At 41.7% G+C, this 25,024-nt stretch overlaps 1 protein-coding gene across 1 annotated transcript; it reads right to left on the bottom strand.

Moving 5' to 3' along the window:
* Positions 1–53: 53 nt before the first annotated feature.
* PKN3 (protein kinase N3) lies at positions 54–23,370 on the bottom strand. Its single transcript, XM_035554955.2, is given in 23 exon segments — positions 54–1,750; positions 2,557–2,637; positions 3,206–3,313; positions 3,583–3,725; positions 4,258–4,334; positions 4,942–5,004; positions 5,094–5,270; positions 5,639–5,730; positions 6,317–6,383; positions 7,901–7,974; positions 8,709–8,820; positions 9,819–10,002; positions 10,965–11,040; positions 11,943–12,086; positions 12,577–12,686; positions 12,953–13,144; positions 13,564–13,759; positions 14,120–14,271; positions 14,376–14,505; positions 16,333–16,487; positions 17,021–17,132; positions 17,134–17,304; positions 20,710–23,370. Coding segments are annotated over 23 exon segments (2,850 nt in total). The 5' UTR covers positions 20,731–23,370; the 3' UTR covers positions 54–1,537.
* Between the last annotated feature and the right edge of the window lie 1,654 nt (positions 23,371–25,024).

Consider the following 25,024-nt stretch of genomic DNA (forward strand, 5'->3'; position numbering starts at 1 on the left):
CCACTTACCACTTTACAGAAGCCCTGACCTTAAAAATCACAAAACACACCACGGGAGCCAAAAGCAAGCCAACCGTTACTATTCAAACAAGGGAGAGGAAGATGTATATCCTGCTTTAAATGGCCCATTACGCTGTAAGGCTGAGCAGGAGGCTGAAAGTATGTTTGTACGCTGGAACTTTAAGAAGCAGTTATACTCGGCTCTGAAAATAGGAAATTGAGGTTCAGTGTGAAGTATTTGTTTAGCACACACATACACTCTTACTAAAGATCTTAAACCTCTCTGAATTCTGAAGCACTTAGACCAGCCTTAATTTAATAAGGGCAACTCATTAGCTGCACCCCAGCCTTATCCCCAGAAATAGCACAATTGTATTAATTCAACTTCTGTCTACCTCTGTTAAAGACAAACTGAAAAAATAGCAGCTATGTTTCCCTATCTGTCTTCAGTGGGATGCTTCACTTCTAGATACACTTCCCTTTTTTGCCCAACAAGCTAACATTATGAATTTGAGGGAAGAAAATATATCTAACCAAATGTAATTACAAAATATGTTGCTAGGCAAATGAAATCAGCTTAACTTCCTGATTGTCCAATATTAACACTAGCAATATTTAGCCATCACCCAAAAGATACCAGCTATACACACTGATAAAAAAAATGGAGAAAGACAACTTAACTGCAATTAGTTGGATGTGACAGTTGATCACGCCATGCAATATGCACACAGACAATTTCAGCGTGAAGGAAGGAAGGAAATACTACCATGACATTTACAGAGAAAAATAAAATTGTGCCTGTTGAGCTTAATTTGGTTAGCTCTGATCTGAAACATTCAGCTAACACCAAGGAGATGAAAAGCTGAAAATTCATTATAAGGAAAAGTATCTTTATTTTCAAAAAAATAGCACGTGCAAAGCTGTAGCTTCTTTATATTATTAAAAGCAATAGCTAAGATTTCACATCCTGAAAGAAGTATAAAGAGATTCTTTTACCTTAAGATGTATCGCTTGGATCATTACCAAACTCACACATCATTATCTTGGTTGTGTTAAAATCCATTCTTTCTCTGACATACATACTTATGAGTAGGAATGGGCATAAAAATCATTACAAAGAAGGAACGCTGCATATTTATTCTAGAAAACAGGTGAGAAGTGGCCATGTCTGCCTGGTATTATGCAACTTTAAAAAGCTGTGCTACTTACTGAGGCTCTTTCTAAAGGGTAACCTGGGATGCAGAAGTGACTTGATTTCATTAAATTAAGTCCAGCTTAAATTCCACATTTCCATACATAATCAATGCCAGCGGAAGACACATCCAGTCAAAAATGAACTACTCCTTAAAAGTAATTCACATCCAGTATCCCTCCAGAAAACAAGGCTGAAAAAAATACAGCAGAGTAACTCAGCTGGCAAGGCACTTCAGTACTACCAGTGCTATGAAGTCTGTTGCCTTTTCTGTTGCCTATGCCAAGTCCTCTCTACACCCTCTTGAGATGGTAACAACTCGTTCAAGTTTCTTACAGCATGAGAATCAAACATCTAAAAGGTGTTGGGAGACAAAGTCAAAGTCCTTGAAGACAGCCTGCTCCTTATTGGTTAGGAAAGCAACCTCCTCCGGAGGAGTCACAATTGGCTTTTGCGATGTGAACTCTTCATCAAAGTTGCTAATGTCAGTTGGATCTCTTAAAGTGGGCACAAAAGGGGGCTTCAGAGTCCTGGCATACAAAGCATCCCAATCAATTTCCTGTAAGAGAGGGAAGTGAACAGGCTAGATTGACATTAAGATTATTTATGAAACATGAAAGTAAGAGGAAGGAAAAAAAACACGCTTAAGCAAACAGCATAGCTGGTGCAGGCCAGGTAGTATAGAGATCCTATACAGCCTAAGGCTGCTCTTTAGAACACCAAGGAACAAAGCTACAACTCAAGCTATATTTAGAGGGATAAAACTAAAGTGCTGCTGTGGACACGTTTATCCGTGGACTTCCCCACAATTTCTGCTGACAAAGTTCTTTGCTTACTCTAGTGTAGAGCCAGCCAGGTGCTGTAAGTAACTTCTGACAGATGGGTAACAAGGAGAAATGCTAACACCTTTGCCTAGAACAGACATATGCCATTGACCGAAAGCAAACATGTCTTTAACCTCAATTACTCCTCGGCTCTTGTATATTCTGCAAATGCAGGTGGCATCAAATAGACTGACTGGCAGTAACTGTCATCACTAGACAGCATCTTTTACTGCTGCAGTTTGATATATAAAGGGGTATTTGTTGATGGCTCAAAAGGAAGGTCTGTTTGTAGATAGAAACAGCACAATCAGAAATAATAAGCTGACCTGAAAACTTACAGGTCCCAGAAAACACGCTTGGGGGGTGTCATTTCCAACATGAACTGAAACATATATACCTGAATAGAGCAATGAGGTGCAACAGAAGCTGCCACTAAGATCTCACAGGTAACTAATGGAAATTTGCCCCAATGCCAACAGAAAGCAAACCACTCTTGCCTCGAATATAAGAGCTGAAGGGGAGGGATACAGTGAGTTCCTACCTTAAAAAAGGCCTGAATTTTAATCTCTTCTGCATCTCTTTCCCCTGCTCCCAGTCTACGTTCTGGACATTTCCGAAGAAGCTGCAGGAAAGATCAGCTCAAAATTAAACAACTGGAACAGAAAGATGAACAGAAATAATATTCCAGAGAGAAAAACAAAGAGCTGGACCGACCCCTCAGTATCTTCTCATTCTCACTTTGCAGCAAGGTCGTAACTGCTAATAATAGCTCAGGCATAGCTCCTTGTAAACAACTCGCCACCATCAGTAAGATACCCACCATAAACCGCATGTAGCATCTCATCTTAATTGTGCACCTGTAATTACTGAGTCACATTCAAAAACTCATTCAAGCCATCTTCACTGAATGACTCTGACATTCCTGCCCTTGAATCAACGCTTCTCCATTTCAGTTAGCAGCAACAGACTTCAGTAAGAAGCCTGCTTAGTCATCCTTAGACAAAAGGACAGCATTTATGTAAAGAGAAGAAAAGGAACAGTATGCGTAATTTTTAAGTGTTTCCTTAGTCTGTGTAGGCAGCTATAGATTACACACACACAAATGCTATCAGCGCCTAACAGAGTCCCTCTGGATCCACTTACAGTAAATACGAATTCCTCAGGCCCCCAGACACCCCTCGAGCCATTACCTTACGGATTATAGAAAGTGCTTCAGATGAAAGGAATCGTGGATAGCGGACTTCGTCATTGACAATACTATCAAAGACTTCTTCCTCATCATCTCCAGGAAATGGTGACTGCAATTGTAACATTTTTGTTTATTTAACACACATAACACCCGTTCCTTGCTAATAAAAAGGGATGAGAATAGCAGGGAGTTGTACAGCTTAATTACTTTTTGGCAAGCATTATGAACAACAACAAAAATATATATATACACTACTATACTATTAAATAATAATTAATAAATAGTTGGCTACTTTCACCAAAATTTTATCTCAGGTGATCAGGTACTACTCTCCCCAAGACTGCTTGGTGAGATTCTCTTAGAGATAGGTGGTCTTACCTCACCAACGAGCATTTCATAAATGAGAACACCCAATCCCCACCAGTCTACTGCCCGAGTGTATGAGATGTCTGTCAGGACTTCTGGAGCCAGAAATTCAGGAGTACCACAGAAGGTGTTTGTGCGGTCTCCAAAACCTATTCCTGTAGGACAAGAATACTATTGTAAAATCCAGCACACACTTCTAAATGGATCACATGCAGTCTCACCTTCTGAAAATCATAGATTATCACCTGATAATTTGATGTTGTTAACTGTGCAAGGGCTCTCATCAATGCTTGTAAATGCCAGTGACAAAGTACTGATACTTCAAGTCCCTAACAATTCTGAATAGGAGATATACAGACAAAGCTTAAATAAACAACACAACCCAGGAACATTCCTGCAGATTCCACTGCTCATTTCCTTAAGTACATAGCTTGTAGTATCCTATATCCTGGCTCCTTTGAGCAAAGTACATTGTAAACTCCCTCGTAATTTTCCAGAAGAGGAAAGAGCAAATTACTCTTTCCAAGTTTATCATGGCCAGACCCATGAGACTTTTTTTTTTTAAATGGAGATGAATGCAGGTTTTATACACCCACCTCTGTACTTGTGTATGTGAACACCTCACCAAAGCTCAGACCCTAAAGTTTGTTATGATGGTTCAATATTGACTTCACCAAAGCCACTTACCTTCCTTACACAATCCAAAATCTGCAATCTTCACAAATCCTTCAGCATCTAAAAGCAGATTATCCAATTTCAGGTCCCTGCGGGGGGGGGGGGGGGGGGGGGGGGGGGGTGGCAGGGGGAGAGAGGGGAGATTGTGGGGAGAAAATGTTGGATGAAGTCTGAGGATTGTCAACACCCTTTTTCACAAGAGGCAGAAACTAGATATTATAAAGAGAATAAAAATCTACACTGAATAAAGTCTACAGTTGGTTTAACAATAACAATGTATTATTTGGAAGATTCTCCTCAATTTATTGACATTTTCCTCTTAATGAAAGGCTCACAAAGCAGTTTAGAGCTGGGTGGGGCTTATTTTTCTGGAAAAGAGCATCCCACAATAGCATGACAAATTATTCAACTGTCCAAGTAAAAAAGAAAGCAGTGAGTTACAGGTGCCCCCAGAACATATTGACATGTCACAGAGGATGAATCACCTACAACATGTCAGATGAATAGCTCTTAGATGACTTTCTTTACTGTAAGCACAATGAACATGCTGACAGCAACAGGAGATGGAGAATATTAATAGAGACAGACAGAAAGATTAGAAACCCCAGCAAGACAGTTAGCTTCAGACATGTAGCTACAGGAAAAATAAACTTTCAAGTTACTGAACTGTCTTATGGTTTATTTTTACTGCATTACCTATAAACAATTTTCTTCTCATGCAAGAATTGGAGCCCCAAGACTACACATGCTGTATAAAACCTAAAAAAGAGAAACAGTTATCAGGAAAGATATATAAGAACCAAGTTAAGCATTTACAGTGCCTGGAAACTAGACTAATTCTAACTCACCGTGCCATATGCTCTGGAAAGACATCTTCATGTATGCGCATCATAAGATCACCACCTGGAGTATATTCCATTACGAAACAAGCATGATGAGGTGTCTGGAAACATGCAAACATGTTCACAAGGAATGGATGATCAGATGAATTGACCACCTCAAATATTCTCTTCTCACAGTTCAAGCTGCCAGGATTTAAAGAATTAAAATGTCAGTGTTAAAACTTGGCAGAAAAGCCTGTTTTGAAAAAGACAGAATGAAAATCTTTACATCTTAAGTTAAAGAAATAAAAAAATGTAGGCTAATACAATATTTACCCTTAATACTTCCAAACCTTGAATTTTAGATTGTTCTTCAGGTGTGTGTCATTGTACCAGCAGCTAGAAAGCAGTGCTGTTCTAAGTTTCTTTATTCCTGATTTTAGTTACCCCATCCCTAAGGTCACTCTTAACCTTAACAGTACCAAGAGTAGTATACATCATACCTACTAACAGTTCATTACAGGTGTGATAACATAGCTTTGGCAGTAGTACCATCTCTAAACAAAGCTCACCTATCAATTTCATCTCTCCTAATAATGTCTTTTTTCTTCAAGGCTTTGATAGCATACAGCTTCCCGGTTGCCTTGTATTGGGCCAAGAGTACCTGAAAGACAACAGAAATGCTGCATTCCAAACAAATGTTATTGTTGGATTACTTTGACTCCCACTGACAAAAACTATTTCCATCCACTCCACACAGTCATTCTCAAAATCAAGCTCAAGTAACTCCAAAAATGGAGCACTTTTTCCTACTCTTTGTGCTGCAACAGTCCAGAATGATGTCACTAAGTTATGTTCTTCTCAGAAGCAGTACTATCACAACTGGTCCAGTGCTTTAAAAACAAATCAGTGCTCTAACAGCAAGCAACTATGCACACACTTTATGGGAATGAAGCTGTTCCACTAGTGATCACAGTGATAATGAAAAGAACGGTAACGATGTGCTCTGTGAGATGATTTGGCACTCCATGGAGGGCTTTCTCCAGGCTTTGAAGCCACAAATCTTCAGGAGTTTTGGCTGCTAAAAGGAGTACCAGCTGTTTGTGCATTTGGGTTGGGTATGTTTTGTATATCTGCAGTGCAACAAATACCTTCTGTACTGCAACATTTCTATTCAGACTCCAAAGCAGAGGCCCATCTTCACAATCACATTCCTACTGCCCTCCACAGAGCAAGCACTTCTACACTACCTTCCCAAAGTGTCCACGTCCCAGCATGGCGATGCAGCGAAAATCCTCAAGCTGAACTGCCCTTTTTCTGCAGAGAAACAAAGAAGAATTGCTGAGACAATACCCAAAAGATGCAGAAAGATAACAAAGGAGTGTGTATTTGTGTTAGGGGAAGAAGCTCTGTACAGCAAAAGGGGAAGTGAACAGCTGCATCAGCCACTTCTTGCCTAGGCTCAAATCCTGAAAATGAGGCCTGCTGCTGCTGTTCTGACATTGAAGAAAGGAGCAGGTAACTAACTGTAAGGCAAGGAAACTGCTCCCAGTGCTAGTACTCTCTGCCTTCCATCTGTACTGGCAACAGGAGCAACAATTCTGTCTCTCCAAGACTTGTTTCCCATAACAGGATTAGTTTCCTGCATCCCCATTCTTGGGAGAGTAAAATTCAATTTTGCCTACGCTCCTTTCAGCAGGCTCAACAGCAATTGTGATAATCAGACATGAACATATATATCACATGTCAGTAGAACACAGGCATAATAAGAACAGAAGTTCTCAAACAGGAATTGGAAATGAAACAAGGCGAGACAACAGACATAAGATGTTGCTGGAGAAAAAAAAAACACATAACCAAATAAAGAGATTCTATAGAACATGATATCCACTACAAGGTGTTACCAAGGAAACTCAGACTGAAGAAATGCTTCGAAAGAATTTAAAAAAACAAAACAAACCACCCCCTTCCCCAAAAGGTTTAGTCCAGGAACACCTTTAAAAGGCAGCAGATGCTCTATACTCCACCAGTGAGTGAAATTAAGGGCTCAGTAGGCACCCATGAAGCACTCAACTCCCGCCTCAGCCTTCTCAGAGAGAGGGTAGGTAGCATCTGACTGCATCCTGACTCTACAGTTTTGAAGATGGAACCGCTCAAAAGTGATACTGAAGTTATGAAAATATTCTAAGATCCGAACTGAGAGATGATCAGTTTAGATAGATTTTGTTATTTGTGCTTTTTCAGACAGTATTTTTTCATCAATAGTATTTTTTCTACTTGCTTTGTTTTTGGTATATTTCTTATTATTTACCTTTTTTATATGCAAGTTGTACATGAATCTGCCACAGACTATAAGCTCTATATAAGTATATAAGTATTTGTATATAAGTTTTGTGCCTCCCTATATAATGAAAGGCACAATACCTTGCATATCGATAAAAAGAGAAGAGTGCAAGGGATGCCAAAAGTATTTCTGAAATCTCTCTCTTACGATTCTACTTAGACATGTCTAAATGCACTTTATCAGAAAATTTCATACATAAGGAAGCACTGGAAGACAATTAAGTGACTTTAACTTCTACTGAAGTCAGCTTCACACTATCTATCAATAGATTAAGCAGTAGGGTTTAATGAGCAGGTAAGGCATAGCAGATGTTTGGACATGTAAAGTTCAGAGCAGACTTTTCATGGTATTGTCCACACTTGGCACTAAGAATCTGCTCCTGAGAAACCAAAGCATATCTTAAGCAGAATTTTGAACTGTGCTCTCAAATATTTCAGCCCAGTTCTTCTTTAATCTGTGACCCAAGACAGCCCATGCTGTCCACAGTTACCTTGGAGATGCCTGGATTGGAAATTCTGTTAAAGCAGAGCTGCAAGACTTCTCAACATGCAGCCTTTTCAGACACTAGGAACAGAGAGAAAGTTGCAGTATGTTATCCTCTGGAATCACCAAATCAGATGTGAGCACCCACATCCAAATTGCCTCCAGTGTAATGATCCAGCATGACATGTGCTTGCAGTTGGTCATCACCTCTGCTTAGAGGGAAGCAGCATGAAAACAAATTGTTTGTGGCCACACAAAACAATTCTCATGTAAAATATTTCCTGGATAGGATGAACTCCTTTAAAAATAAAGGCTTTAAAACGTTTAGGAAAAAAAAATTCTTTCTAGGAAAAAGGCATTTCATGTCCCCAAAAGAACCACAGTGATCAGAGAACACAGTCTCCTCTATTGCCAAAACCAACCAAAAAGGTTGGATGTGGTAGAACACAAGTTGCTAGCATCATATCACTCAGAACAATCATCCTGCTCCTTTCTCTCAGAAAAGGAGAGCTCTTCTTAGTTTTGCCCATTACATTAATCACAAATAACTTTATCTGGTCCTACAAGCCTGCTGACCCTTTGTCCCTACTTTTTCTGTTGAGTCATCTGTTTTGTACTCCTGTCCTGAACTCCCAATGCTGACCTACCTCCCACTCTGTTTCTCCAAGAAAAGCAACCTATAATTAAAAAAGAGCTGCAACACTTTCATAGACTCCATGCTGAAACAGCTTACTGGACTCTGAATCCTTGGAGACCAGCCAGCTAACGAGGAGGCACCTGCCTGAAGCACAGCTAATTTCTCTAGTAACCATTACCGGAGAATCTGCAGGAGATGGTGTTGATTCTTTGGAGTTGGCCATCAGAAAAAGGCGTGGAGGCTTGGGTGGTGCTTCATCATCATAGGTAAGCTTAGCCACAGGAAAGTCACTGCATTGGTAAGATACAATTGAAGGAGAATGTCTTAGAGCAGAACATTATACACAGACACAAACGTATCACCTTTACTATGTAAGCAAAGTTGAGCTCTGTTCAATATACTAGACAAGAGACCGTTCGATTCACACAGGAAGTCTGAAGTATCTTAAATTGTTAATGGTTAAACTCACATTTCAACATTTCTCTGATGCTATAAAACTAATGCTACATTAATTTAACATAGAAATAAGTGACTATGATCAAGAATTTAAACCAACCTTTGACTAGTAGTTGACTTTTTTTTTTTCTTTTCTAGGTCTTGTGAATCAGTGGGAATAGCTTCTTCTAGAGAATGACTAATTCTCTAACAATTAATCCCAACAGTTTTAGAAAAATATTTTTTTTCTACAGAATATGTAAAAGCCTAATTATATAACTTCTGAGTGTTACATTATGCTAGTGGTTGGGGGTATATGTAACCTCATGAAAGAAGAGTACATTTTTACCAAACAATTGCACTGTGACTTTGCACAGAGTTCAGTTACTATACCAATGAAGATATTTAATGAGTGGAATTTTCTTTCCTTTACAGTGCAGAACCAGTACGTCTTTTTGTGTATATAAAATAACATTTGAAAATCTGCTTTATTTTTTTCTGCATTATGGTGTTTACTTATGACCACTTTTCTGCCCACAGTTCTTACTGCAGAGGAAAAGAAAGCTACTGAAGATCCCCTGGCTCTGGAACATACCACTTGTTAGGACAGCAATTTTGAAAATTGGTCCAGCTGCTAACAATAAATCAGAGGTAACCACAGGGTATTGAACAACCCACCAAAACCACATTGTTTCTGGCAACATTGGCTTTTCTTAAAATCCTGAATTAAGTTCTACAGAAACAATTTTCTTATTAATATCTTCCTTCACCCTAGTAAGATGCAACAGAATTTTAAGGTGTATTTTATGCTTACTCCAGACTATTATCCAGCAATACTCAGAACACAGCTTACCTGCTCAGCTTGGTTGAGTCAGCATGATTTTGTGCGGGAACTGGAGAGAAGTCTGTATGAATGGAATCATGAAGTGGGGGACTCAGAGTGCTCATTGAACTACATGGAGGGAGGAAGCTCATCATCAGGCGACCCCACGCAGCAACATTCATGTTCATTTGAGGAGCTCGGAGAAATTCTTTCCCTGGAGGAGTCATAGTCCAAACACCAGTGAGATTACAATGCATGAATTACAAACCCATGAATTGTTAAAACTACCATTGTTACCCAAACACCTGTGGGATTATTCAAAAAAGGTAGTCCACCCTACAGAGAATGGACTTTCTTTCAGGGAATAAAGTTTAATGATGATGATGAAGATCTATTTCACCCAAGTTCAGATCCATGTACTATCGTAACAATCCCCAAGTAGAAGCTGCATAAGATATTAAAAATTGATCTTATTTTAAGCCAGATTTTCTTCCTATTTCTACACTGCATTTTAATCATTCAGCCTGTTAACAGAAAGCTTCCGAAAATATCTTTAAAACAGTAAAACATTTGGTATTTTTCCATTATTTTTACCACCTTCTAAAGAATACAAACAAAATCTAGTTTATTCTCACTGACAATAGTCCTCTGTATGTAAAATCTTACCTTATTCAGCTTCACAGGAAAAAAAATGCAGGCAAAAAAAAGTATGCAAGTCATTCCAGTCCCTAAACTGAGATGCCAACTCTAGCTTGACAATCAGTAGCCTGTTCATGTTATAGTCTTCTATAATTCCGAATTTTTCTTCCAATACCTGTTCTTTCATCAGTAATGATATTGCTGGGTAAATTAGTACAGCCTGAGTCCTAGATCTTGCTAAGAAATCTGTTAAATAGCTAGTAATTATATCTTCCTAACACTGGTAACTGTGAACAGAAACACTACAACAAGATCACAACATCACACATCATGCTGCAGCCAGGCTGGCTGCACTTTTTGCAACCGAGCAAACTTTCACATTCTAATAAAGAATTACACAAAACACACACAATAATTAGCAAGCATTGTAATGTGTCTTACAAATTTAATGAGATAGGAGAGCACGCAAGACTGTGCAAACCCCTGCCCTCACCCACACACCCTAGATAGTAAGCAGTCAGTTCTCGAGCAGCTTACCTTTCTGTTTGGGGAAAATACGTTTCTGTCGCTGCAGTTTTGGCTTTCTCTCAATGACAGGATTACAGAACATCACCTGTCAGAGAAGTAAAGGGGATTTGTCAAGATGCTTTCATTTACACTGTGAACACGAACTTGCACATGTGCGCTCTCATCAAATTCTCCATTCATATCTTGTTGGTAAGCTAGGAGTCACTCCCACAGACAGATTCCAGACCATGTTATTCTAGCTTCGCCCTCTAAACATCCGTTATTTCAACTATGCTTTTAGATGTTGGAATCTTCTGCCACCTGAAGTGCAGAGACCCCCCCAAATTAAGACCAATTCATATCCCAAACAAAATGCATCTCATTCATAAAGCTACATGAAAAAACTGCTTTATAATACAGCCATTTGTAGGGTGGGAGAAAATAGGAAAAAAAAAAGCAGGGGGGACAGATTTTGGTACATAAGGTAAAGATCCTGCTGCTGGAATGTCAACCCACAGGATCTTTCATCACAACACAAAGGAGAAAGTACTGCGGCTTTTAAGGGATTATCTGGATGATCTCTTCATTGATGGTACTTCAAATTCTTTATTGCTGGCCTCAGAAAGATGATAAAATAAGTATACCCAGAGGGAATTTGGATCTGTGATTCTAGTCTGCATAATTCAAACCTGACCATTAAGCCATATGTTTAATTAAAGCGTCACCAATGACTCATAATGAAAGCAAATAAAAAAAACGGATTTCACAGTGCACACACACAGTTACAGAGGAGTAGCTGAAAAGTCACTCGAGGCTATGGCACGTGTACATCTTATTATATCACATTGCTCCTCATTGTTGTGTGATATTGATGCGAAAGGAGTCACTCTACCCTTCTATATTTTTGCTCCTTCTGTTCCTTGTATACTGAGTTGAACAACTGTTTTCAGGGCAGGCACCCTACATAGACAGAATTCTCTGAAAAAGAAACAAAGCTGACATTTATACCTCTGCAAAAAGCATTCCTTGGGGTTCAAGCAAGAGGCACATCCCATGGCGTTCGTTATCAAGGAAATCATCCAAACGTAAAAACTTCACTGCACATAGTTCTCTCCAGTCTCTCCAATAGATTGCAATTTCTAGCTCACGAGACTGGGCAGAATGGGGGGGTGAGAGGAGGAGAGAAAAAAGCAGAAGAGTTACATACCGCCCCATGCTCTGGACATGCCACACACATGCTGCTGTAAAATTCAGTTAACTAGACAGTATGCATAAGAAACTTCTTTAATCCTTCTGTTTCCCCACCAGTCTCCTGACTGTTTTCAGATCTTCCCAGCTACAGACCCTTTTGGAGATGGCTGTCCTTGCTCTCCATTTTAGAAATGTTTTTTAAAGTCACTTTGCTGGTAAGATGAAATAAAACTGCTCAGATACTGAGAAAAGGACAACAGATGCTGTTCAGGCTGAGTCTCTGCCAGAGATGCACTGCCTTGGGGGGAAGACTAAGATAACTAGTACATAAAAGGACACGAGGGCAGCGCCAATACAGAGTTGAATTAAATGGAATTGCAGCTAAATGAGCAAATCAGGTAAGGTGAAATGGAAAAACAAATAGAACTTAGGAAATCCAAGGCAGCCTTACCCGATCCAACTCAATGACAAAGCTCTGGTCCCACGCCTGGTTATTAACTGGTCCCCAGTTTGTTTGGCCAACCACTTTATTGTCCACTTTGAGCACAGCAAGGACCTCATCTGGACAAAGGAGAAAACATGGATTATAATCTTTTATATTGCTATAAAACTAAAGACAATCTCTCATGCTGAAGGTGAATATCCCAATCAAATATAATTTCCATGACTTAACTATGAGGATTAGGCATAATGTTTTTCATTCTCTCTCTAATTTTTGTAGAAACCGGGTTTCTCATAATTAAACTCATATCAGACTAGCGTTGTACCCCGATAATACTCCCCCAAGCCCCCAGTGCCACTTACAAAATGCGGAACCCTATACTCACTACAGAGGTCTTCATTCCGCAGGTACTTTCCTGCAACACTACGGCCAGGGATACCAAGGCCAACTCTTGTTCGGGAAAGGGACTTAAGATCACTTGGACTGCCAGAGACAGGAGAAGAACCAGCCATTCGGGAACGTCCTGGAACATTTTCCAATAGATCTTGACACCCCATCAGTCTCACTTCCAGTGTTCCTGAGAGATAAATTCAGGAGGGTAAAAAACGTTATTCCATAAAAGACAGAAGTGATTCTAGTCACCCTGTCCTCACAGAGGTCCAAGAATTTCTCAGATTTGTGATTCCTTGGTTAATAGCTTAAATCTATCCCAGGTTAGAATAGCATAGAATAGCATAGAACAGAATAGTTCAGTTTGAAAGGACCTAAAAAGATCATCAAGTCCAACAACCTATTTAATAGTTTAAAGAGATTTAATAGATTTTAATAGACTACAAATCCATATGATCAGAAAGCTTTTACGGGCCTAGAAGTAAGTACAGTTCGTAGAAAATCAAATGTTCATAAAACAAACGGCATTACAACAATGAGAAGAAACGCAACACATTTTTTTCCTGAATCCTCTCCACAAAAGCATGCCATGTGGGATTTATGTACCTGTAAGGGCTGTAGGTTTGATGACCGAAGTAGGTTGGATAATGCCATGCTGAGCTCCCAGGGAAGAAGTATTTACTAGTTCCTGCTTGATGAGTGCTCGTTTTGGGTGATCAGGAGAAAGTTCACTAAGCTGATGTTCCAAGGACAAGCGCAGCAGATCAATCTTCTGAGAGGATTCTTGCAAACGACCCTGAGCCTAGCAATCCAAAGTAGAACAGAAAGCAGGCAGAAGTTTCCCAATTAACAGCATCAGTTCAGGTACTATTATTATTTCTTTATGAACTACAAGAGATGGTCTCAAAAAAAGACCTGATAAATCTTATTAACAAAGGAACGGGAAGGAACATTTTCCCATACATCCCAACCACCCCATCAGTGTCACTTCCAACATTCCTAAGGAATTTCACCAAAGCAAGGAACATTATCCCTAGAACAAAAAGTGACCCCAAACAGTCTGTCCTCACAGATAGTCAGGAGTTTCTCAAATTCATAAACCCTGGTTATTTCTGCTCATTTGTGATAAATCACTAATGTTGAGGCATAAACAAGTGCTTACCTCAGCTAAAAACTTGCGATCCTGTACCCGACTCCCTCCTAGGATCTTCAGCACATTTTTTGCCCCCTCGGCTACAGCAGCTTCAATGCGCAGATGATGTCTCAGCTCCTCAATGCGCAGCTCCACAGCACTGATGGTGGTCCCCAGCCTCACTGGCCATTTTGGAGATAAAATACAGCGAGGATGAAAACTGACTATTCTGGATCTTGGGGCTTTGGCCACATCTTTTATGGGCCGTATACTTAAAACACCCTACCTGTTGGATCCACTGCATCTTCCATCCCTCCTGCGGACTGAGATACCTTCACAATTTGCATGCGGATTATTTCAATCTTTGTCTTACTGTCTTGAAGCATCTGCTGAGCTGTAGCCAGCAGTTTACGCTCCTACCAAAGAGAAAGCATGTGCAGAGAAAGGACCATGCTCATTAAAAATGGATAATGGTGATGTGTTCAGCTTAGAGGGTGAGATGGCACCTGCAAGAAGGGTCATAAATGATCCTGAAATAGCTTACATAAGCAGTTATGTAAAGGAGACACTGCTGAGGATCAAAGACTTCGAGATCATTATCTCCATTTTTAGAGGGAAAGGACAGGTCAAGGAGTCTTTGATGGACTATGACACCAAGGGATAAAAAGAAGATGAGTTGCTACAAAACAGGGTCTGCCTTGTAGGTATGCCGGTTAATACCAAACCTTGCAGTCACTGAAACTTGTGGTTGACTGATAAGCTGTGCTTACAGTGTTTTGTGAACAAAGGTTTTGAATAACTCAAAATAGTGCAACCCTCTACAGTGCTGGTCTTACTGAATTAAGCTTCATAATAAGCTTGGATTTTTTTTTAATTATCCTTTGAATTTTAAATATCATTATGCCAAACTCAGTAAGTGGGATGAATACAAAACCAGTAAAGCTCTGAAAATTTCTCTCACATAAAGAGATACCACATGCTGTACTTCATCCTAAACTAACTAGTGGTATCAAAACATTACACCAGCTCAGTGAACAATACCAATACTTTTTTAATTTTATTTTCTCAAGTCACTGATTGAATGTACCTCTTATATTGCCCTCACTACCTTCCCAAGCTTGGAAAAGATTTCCTAGAGATAGCACTTCTATCATGCTACTTCCTATGAGATATTTTTCTCCAAATCAGATCTGATCCTAAACTAGAGTCACTGGGGTTAGCCAAGTTCAGCATCTACACCAAAGAAAGCAAGTAGAGCCTGTAGTGGGTAGGAAGAAGTAGCTCTTTCCAAAGACCTATTCATTTGTTCATCAATGATAACACAAGCTACTCTAGGTAGCTAGCACTTTCCCCTGAAATTGCAGAAGGGTTTAGGTGGCTAAGGTAAAACAATATGATTCCCAACTCCATCATCAGTATCACTAGGCAACATTCAAGAATCACAGAATGGTTTGGATTGGAAGGGACCTTAAAGACCATCCTGTTCTAATCCCCCTGCCGTGGGCAGGGACACTCCTCCCACTAGACCAGGTTGCTCAAAGCCCCATCCAGCCTGGCCTTGAACACTTCCAAGGACTGGACACCCACACCTTCTCTGGACGACCTATTCTAGTGCCTCACCCCTCTCATAGTAAAGAATTTCTTCCTAATATCTAATTTAAATCTACCCTTTTTTGGTTTAGTATCATTACTCCTTGCCCTGTCACTACACTCCCTGACGAAAGAGCAGAAGCACAATCAGCGTTCACCATGTAGGAACTGCCAAAAGGATCGAAACTGCCAGACTATGGCAGCCTGGCTGGTGTAGTAGCTCCCCTCTGACAGTGATCATTCCCAGATGATTAACAAAACAGCACAGGCAACTACATCATGGACCAAAGTAGAAAAAACTGCCCTTCCAGAAAAGCCTTGTGCTACCATCCAGTAATTATAGATTAGCTTAATTTCTTGACAAATGAAACACAGTCCATCCAATTCCTTTTCAACTCCTGCTAAATTCCTAAAATCTGCACATTAGAAGACTCATTACAACATGTTACTATCATATGATTAGTTGTTCTGTGCAGCATCATGACATGCTGTCACTATGCTGAGGATAAAAACGCAGAGCTAGGATTCAGTCAAGCAAGCTTTGCAAATTAATTCCTTTCACACACTACCTACCAGAGAGAGTTTGTGTATTGACTCTAAATACAGATTTTGTTCCAGGAATCCATGTTCCCAAATGGTTTATTCCTGCTTACCTTGGATGTTGCACTTGAATACATTTGGATCATATTCTCAGCTCCTTGCTTGACTTTCATTTCAACATGCAGTTGCTTTTTCAGAGCTTCAACCTTCGTTGCCATGGGGTTTGGGTTTCTTTCCCAGAGACAAGGGTCTGGAGATAAAGATCCATCTGTACATAAAATATCATCGATATCATTAATCATCTTTTCTTCTGTTATTTCATTGGGTGATTCTAAAAAAGAAGGTTAGGCTACAAAACAACATATAACAAGGTCTTGTCTACAAAACTGACTGCAAAACGCTATTTCAAATGAAGCTCAAGTTCGTAAGTATTTCTTAATTTATCAGTGAACTACTCCTAACAAGCATTCTTCTAATTTTATACTGATTCATCCCATAAAGTACTTGGATGTTCAACTGCCCAGAAACTCTATTCAAATCTCTTCAATTCCATCTACAGCCAGCTCCTGAACCTTGTCCATGCACAGAATTCTCAGATAGTCTTCTCCCCACACTGATCTCTCATTTGCCTCCTTTCACCTTGATTGCACCATGCCCAACATTTTACTGCACAGATTATTTTATCAGCTGAATACCAACAGGTAATACTCCCACTGTTTCGCAAGCCCTCAACAGAAAATGTAATTAAACTAGCACTGAAGCACTACAAAATTTTCCTGACAATTGTGACTCATGGCATACCTGTCCTATTCTCCTCTTTGTCTGTTATGACAATCCTTGCATTAAGCTCCTGAAGTTCCCAATGAAGTTGCTCTAATTTCCGGTTAGAAGATTTCAGCACATGCTCTATATGAACTGAGATTCTTTCTGTCTGTTGTTGCTTTACGCAGGTTCTCTGCTCCCTCTTTAATCTTCAGTTCTTTTTGTATAGCACGGCGAAGTAGTTCCTTCTCACCCTCCAGTTTTTGCTGGAAGCTTGGATCCATTAAGTTTACACCATTGCCTAGCTGCAAGAGACAGCTGCCCTGCAATCAAGCAGCATTGAGAAAGGGGATTTCAGAGATAACACAGTTCAATCTTTTTTATGATATAACAATACCCTCATAAGATTCTACCCCTTTATTTCATTCAGCAAATGGTTCACACAAATTCTGAAGCCAACCTTTTCACAAAGATTTCAAGATGACCACACCTAGATTTAAATTCCAGAGGACAGAAGGCAACTTTGATCTTACTGTGACATACTTAGTTTTAAACCATAGTGGAGACAAAATCTTACTTCTCTTCTCGTTATTTAATGGCTACACAAATATTTGTTCTTCCAGTATCAAAGCCCAGCCAGTATTTGCCGTTGTCTTAATCAACTTTTACTAGTACTATGTAGTAGATAAAGATTTTTATCTGCATATGCCTTGGTGTTGACTTGACTGTCCAAAGACATATAACAACCAACCTGTTAAAGATTTTTAGGAATGTCACGACCATGCATTAACTCTGAGCTGTAACCCCAAAGAAGAAAGATGTAACCCCTGCAGCAGTTTCTACAAATGAGCAAGTAAAAGAATAAGCTTAACTTGCAGCTGTTTCTGAAAAGGTAACCAGCCTGTTGTCTCAAGCTCTGTTCTGCCTGTGGTTTACAGGCAGTAAGACCACATTAAAACCTTGATTATTCTGAGCTGCATTAGCAGCAGCATTCAGGTTTGCTCAGGGCTTTGTTTTATACCATTTTCAGTGCTCCTTGTTCTGGTTAGATATGCCTCATCAACAGCTCCGGACAGCAGCGCTCTGTTTACAGACTCTGAACGCACACAGTACAGGCAGTAGCAGCACCTGCATCTCACTGACCACATAAGCACTGAACTCAAAACAGGAGCTGGGAAAACTTTATCCACAAGGATGCTGCCTAACACCTCAGGAAATAGATCCAAACAGGAAGTTATGCTTTCCTCTTCAACAGGAGAAGTGGCTTTATGGCACTAAGAGCAATTAACGTATTAATAAGCTAGCATTAACTACTCATCATATTCCCCACTTAAATTTAAAAGACATGGTTGCACAGCCAAACTCTGCTCCACTAACCAGCTTGGGATCACACATCACGTCAGTGACTAAAGACAGAACTTGAATCCTGACTCGCTTTCACATTCTTTAACTGGTTGACCACATTTCCAAAAATAAACCACACTGGTTTTGTATTATTCATGTACATTACTGAACTTTAAGAGTGTGCTATACATGCCAAACCCTATGCCACTCAGGCAGAAATAAATACACAATTATTCAATCATATTATTTGTATATTTTATTGCACACCTCAAAGACCAAAACAAACATCCTTGGTCAGTTTTCACTATGATTTCAGCCTAACAGCAAAATAATTTAAAAAGAAAAAGGAAAAAAAAAATCTGTTTTAAAGTTGGCCTAAAACCAAGTTGGGTCTGCAAGAGATGCACGATAGCCAAAATAGGAATTGTTCAGATTGGTAACAAAACAAAAAGGTTCAGATTAACATCCTGATTCCAGGAAGTTCTCGCCCAATTAGTAAAGCCAGGAACTAAGCCAGAGCTTTGAAAAACATCCAAGGTTTTGTGAGGAAGAACTTGAATCATGGAGTTCCTGAGTCACAGGCAACCTCTACCAGCTCTAAGTTGGAAAATCAGAAAGCCCTTTATCCATTCTGTAACGAGCGACTAAAAGGGGTTTGTTGCGTGTAAGTTTCATTTAATAATCAGAAAAAGCATGCAGATTTATTTTATATCCAAACTATGCAAACAGAGGTAAGCAATCCACCCGCTCCATCTGCCCAGAGCAATCGAATGAATGAATTGCTGGTGTGAGATTAATGCTGACAAATGGTACTGAATGCAGAGACCTGGATATCGATTCAGAGAGCAGGTACAGTCTGGGCGGTTGTCAGGTCAATCTTCCTCCACATCACTCTCTGCCAAAAGTGAGCCTGAATACCAGTTAATGCACCATGCTCATTTTCTAAATATATTTAGAATATAAACATAATCTGTTTTACTGGATCCTTCTTCCCCTCTACAGATCAGGGAGTGCCATAACAAAGGCATTGTTTGCACCAGGAACACAAAATATTCTATTAGTGAGGAGTGCGAGAAATCCAAATTTGCATTTGGGTTGATGCATTTTGCATTCTGAGTCAGGAATGTCGGTGGGGTGTCAGGATACTGCCCTGGCCCAGGCCGCAGCTGTTCTTGGGTTCCCAGAGAAGGTCGCAGCCCTTCAGGATATATCTCCAGCACAATCCAGAAACACATTTACAGCGCGCCCGGAAATACCCAAGCTAGCTTAAATTAACTTACTTTTGGTACTTTTAGCAGGGCTGCCAGAACTCACCCAGGACTTCAGCTAGTCTCATGCCTTAATGAAGCATCTAGATTGCTTCCTAACTAGCAAAGATTGCAGCACAATCAAAGTTGCACTTGGTCCTCCAGATTGCAGCCCAGAAAGATCCCATCCCTGGGGCTGCTACACCCAGCCTGGCAACAAGCTTCACCTGCACAAAGCCCAGGGTGAGCCAGCCTTTAGAGCTGCACTGGTGACACAAAAACTGATTTACAGCTTGATTTAATGAACTAGCGGTGATGAGGCCAGTCCCTGCTGCAGCCCACACGCGTTCACTGGAATGTTTTAAATACCCCTTTTCACTGCAACTTCATGCTCCAGCAATGAGGCCTACATTGGGCAGCCTCACGTGAACTACATTCACTTTTTATGAGAAAAGGCCACTGCTAGGTTTAGAAAAAGGCAGCTGGAATTCTGCCTGGAGACACTCCCCTTTGCAACCCTGAGGTAGGCAAGGTTTCCTCCGCAAAGAGCCCAGGCGAGCTGCAAGACTGGGAGCCCCTCATGGGGCCTGCAGCAGTGGCACCGAGAGCTTTGTGCCGGTCTCGCCATCGCTTCTCACCCAGATTAGGCTTGAAATACTTCAAGCAGGCGAGCATCCCCCCTGTTGCAGGGAGTTGGCCCCAGAAATAAATGCTCTTCCCAGCGGGGAGCCTCGCTGCGCTCTCCTCACACACACCCCTTCGCAGCCAAGAGGGGCCCCACTGTCTTCAGCAGGCACCGGCTTTACCTGAACCGCATTTTCCTGAGGGGACTATTTTTAGGGACAAATGTCCTGAGGGACATTTTTAGGGGCTCCCACCCTCCCCGGGGTGGGGCGCGACGGCGGCAAGCCCGGCTGCTCCCCCGCCCTGCCCAGCGGGCAAGGGGCTCCCAGGTGGAGCACGGATCCGGGATTTCCCGACGAGGGGAGCGAGGAGACCCCCAAAAAGCAGAGGGGGGACCCCCAGGAGGACCCCCAACCCCACGGGGCAAGTGCCCCGGAGGAGAGGGATCCCCATCCCCTCAGCCGAGCCTGGCCACGCCGGCTCCCCTCCGAGCCGCCCCTCCACGGCGCTCACCTGCGGGGTCCCCGCCGCCATTGCTCCGTGAGGCACCACCAGCAACGGGCACTTTTCTTTCTTTTTTTTTTTTTTTTTTCAAACTTCAGCCTTCCCGGGAAGCGGCGCCGCCAGCGCCCTCTCGCGGGGTCCGGGCGAGCCCGGGAGAGTTCCCGGCGGGCGGCCCCCAGGGAACGGGGAGAGGGGAGCCTGGAGCTTCCCGTCCCCACACGCCGCCCGCGGTGGTCCCCGGCCGGTCACGGCTCCCAGCCCTGTCGGAAACTCGTCTCGGCCGTCTTCGTGCGCCCTGAGGGGGAGAGAACTGGCAGCGAGGTCCCGCGGAGCGGCCGGCAGCTGAGCGGCGCCACAGGCCGGACCCTGAGGATCCCGAGGTACCGCCCGCTTCCCGCCGCGGCGAGGCGAGGCTGGAGGGGATCGGTGTCCTCCGCAGGCACAAAAGTCGCGGCTTTGTGCCAAAGTGGCGGTACGGGGACACGAACGGTGACCGGGCTCCGTAGCTCGGTGCCTGACATCTCCTCTAAGCCGGGCGCTGTGAGGGGAGACCCCCGCGGGGTGCCCCAGCCCGGGCCCGGTTTGCTGTGCTGGGCCCACCGAGGTGGTTTCCAGCCCCGGTTCTGCCCAGCGGCTTGTAACCGGCTTTGGTGTGAAGGGGGACAGGCGAAGTGCAGCCCTCCCTTACATAGGGTGCTGCCCTGAAAAGGAGAGGACGGCTGTCTCCTCTCCAGCACTGGTCTTTGACTAACTTTCCCTCTGCAGAACTGCCCCTCTGTGGAGCAGGATCAAGATCCTGCTGTTTCAGCTGAATATTTGAGTCAAAAATAACCTAAATGCATAGACAAGGCTCTCACTAATCCCCCAGCTCTTATTGGTAAAAACCCACCGTGCTGCTATACTGCGTTAGTGTTGTGACATGCAGTGTGTTGTAGGCCCTGCGTTTAAAACAAATGAAAAAGATGCTTTCTGCTTTCAGGTGGTAGAGACCTCCTCTTCTAAGATCCCTCCTCAGCAGTTTTGCATAATATTATTATTGCATGAATACACATATTCTGTCCTGAAACAGTACACAACCTGGAGTCAGAAGGGATCCAGAGCTGACAGTATTCCCACATACAAAGTTAGAAGGATGCTAATAAACAGAAATGTTTTCCTTTTATTTAATTAGAGCAGATTTTCTAACATAAGCATTTTGTAAATGGTCTGCAAGTGAATAATTAGTAAAAGGAAATCACCAGAAAATGTAAAATTGAAATCTAGTTTAATCAAGTTGAATTAATAAAGCCTTAGACTTCTATAAAACCTTTGAACACGCTCCTGTTGTTAATAAAGCAAGTGCATTAGATTAATATAAACCCATCTGGAACCTGCTGCTATTTGTAACATGGTCCAGGCTCCATTTAGTGTTTAAGGAATTATTTTAATTAGACTGCTCATTCACTGGAAATACTGGAAAGGGAGAAGATAAAGCAGTAGGCGTTAGGTTGTGTTTTTTGATCAGGGACACTACTGCATCTTCGGTGGGCAGGGATCGGGGCCGCGTTTGGCTCCGTGAGCTGCAGAGGGCTGCTGGGAGCCCCCCGAGGTCGGTCTGCCCACTGCTGTACTTGGGGTTTACACAGGGGCTTCCCCCCCTTTCCTTCACATCTTGTCTCCTCCCAGGGAGGCAAGAGAAGGGTTGGGAGGTGATTTGTGGAGCAGTTGGCCAAGGTTTGCTTGGCTAAACAAGTCGTCCAGCCTGGAGGGATGGGCTGGTCAGTGCCTCAGAGCACATGTGCTCCCCAAGGCAAGGCTACTTAGAGTCCCAGCTAGAAGCACGAAGTGCCCATCCAGCATCCTGCTGAGAGGAGGTATTTAGTGGGCACTGTGAGCTGACAGCAGCACACATGTAGGACCCAACTTCTTGGGGTGCCAAGGATATTCCCGGGCCCAGCCAGCCCTCCTGGCACAGCTTACACTTTGGAAATGCCAGGCCAGGAAGCCAGGAAGCATGGGACAAGCAAGAGGGGCAGGCAGGCTGCATTTTCCAAAATGTGTGTGGGGTCCCAGGGTGGAGCTGTGCGATTGTTTTCCAGCACCTCCTGGAGGGAGGGCCAGAGGTTGTTAAGGCATGTGCCGCTTTTGGACCAGCAGCCCCTGTCCTCTGCTAAACCTGGAGGGGTAGGGATGTGTGCGGGACCAGCTTGTAGCTGAACTGCAACTCCAGGAAAGCCTCTCTGCACTCTTGCTGGTTTGGCTGCAGTTATGCAAGCAACAAGAGGGAAAAAAGCACAGGGGTAGATGCCCTCCGCTTTTCACCGTGGCCAGCTCAGCACCTATTTCACACTCCTGCCCTGGCAAGAGGATGCAGAGAGCAGCAGAAGCACCTGGAAGGTGCTTCTCTCTACTAAGTGAACGTACTGTACAAGTGGAATCTAGGAAAATGTCTTAGAAACTTCTGTTTTTAATGCAGGAGAGGAATTAAGCATAAATCTGTTCCCCTGCAGAAGCAAGATTCTTGTACTTGTCACTTATGACCTCCTGTCACTGTTACCCTACTGGGCACCTGAAATCCATAAAAGAAGTGAGCACTATCACCTCCACCCCTGAAAGACGATGCAGACTTGGAGACTAATAGCTGATTCTTTTGAAAAAGACTCTTAGAAATGGTAACATCAAGTAACAGTTAAAGGTACTTTAATTCCTTCAAATAGAAGGATAGCTTGAAGGTACATCAGAGAAATGATTTCAGTCTTTTTTTTTAAAAAAAAAAAAAAAAGAAAAAAGCATGGCTTCGAAATTCAGGAACAGTATCAGATAAACAAAGTGCTACCATTATGCACCTGTTTTAAAGTGGTACAAATAAGAAGCTTACAGATTCAAACGAATGGCATAAATGACTGAGAAATTGATTCAGATAATGCTTGTTTACAGGGACAAAACCTATATTGACAACTATGAATAAGCACATATAATATGTTAAAAAACCTGGCTATTTACACACATGGATATATTTGCTTTCCTTTGGCACTAGAAATTACAGACAAAAGATTCCATTTTATAGCAATTAAATTTCAAACTTAAAATAAAAATACCCTTCAAGTCATTTAATTCATACAGCCCCAACACAGTAGCTTTAAATTGCCACCAATTCTGTATTCTAACCCTGGAAATTCAGGCCACAAAGCCTAAATTCAGCTTCCACCCGTGACAAGTTTCATTCAGCAGGATTAACTGGATGTGAGGAGCTCAAGCAGCATTGGAGAATTAACAAGAGATAGACACAGATGTTTAATGAGAATTAATCTCCCATTCTTATCCAAGGTGGACATCTACCTTTAAATGCGTTTCGTATGCATAAACAGATTAAATCAAGTAAAAATGGGCATCCATTACATATATTCAGTCAAATTAGACATTAAGTGAACAGTCAGAGCACATGATGGCCATCTGTAGTAGTTCTTCAGTGTTGCAGAGAAATGTGTTAATCCCTACTCATTTCCATTGCTAGAAAAAATAATTTAAGATACACTTAACAAATATAGTTTACTTTTTTAGTACGTTAGCTTACTCTTTAGCCATTGCCAGGAGTAAGCCAGTAACTTTCACAGGAAATTCAGTATTATCAATACAGTAGCAAGAGTGTTTCGTCACCCTGTAAGATCCTAAAGAACGTGTAAATGTGTACGAAAACCTCAAAAGTAGCATTTGATTATCCAGACACTTCATTTCTTGTTCATGGTACTCGACTTTACAGAACCTGAAGCTTTGATTACTTTCAAAACAGTTTTTATAAGGTTTTCTGCTAGTAACAAACGGACATGTTAACAACAATGGCACAGTATTTTTCACAAAGCATTAAAGTAAGACTAGCTAAAGATTATTTTCCTTGAAGAACTACGATCAATTAAGATTACATAAAAATTAAGTAACATTTATGAGGCATCAGGGCAAGTAACAGCACATCAACCTGCTACTGCAACAGGTAGTGGACTTTAATCTTATAACAAAGAAGAATCAAAAGAAAAAAATATAGACTTCATAGTTTTCATTTGTTCTCTCTCTAGATGGCAAGAAACCATTACAATTATTTTAATTTGCTCTGCAAACAGTAAGATCAGGGCAGAAGCTTTTGTTGAGATGGAATAAAGTACACGGCTGTCCTATTTTGCACTGATCACAGGCAGACTGGATGTTGTATTGTCTCCGATAACTGGACTGAATCCAAGATAGACCCGACACTTACAGAATACTCTTTCCCCCCATGTTATTTGGGCACCTCTCAAATAGAGATTAATCTTGTTCTGCTACGTGTATTCTTAAGCATCAAAAAAAGCAGAAT

This window comes from Cygnus atratus, chromosome 19 (genome assembly GCF_013377495.2).
Source record: "Cygnus atratus isolate AKBS03 ecotype Queensland, Australia chromosome 19, CAtr_DNAZoo_HiC_assembly, whole genome shotgun sequence".
Lineage (NCBI taxonomy): Eukaryota > Metazoa > Chordata > Aves > Anseriformes > Anatidae > Cygnus > Cygnus atratus.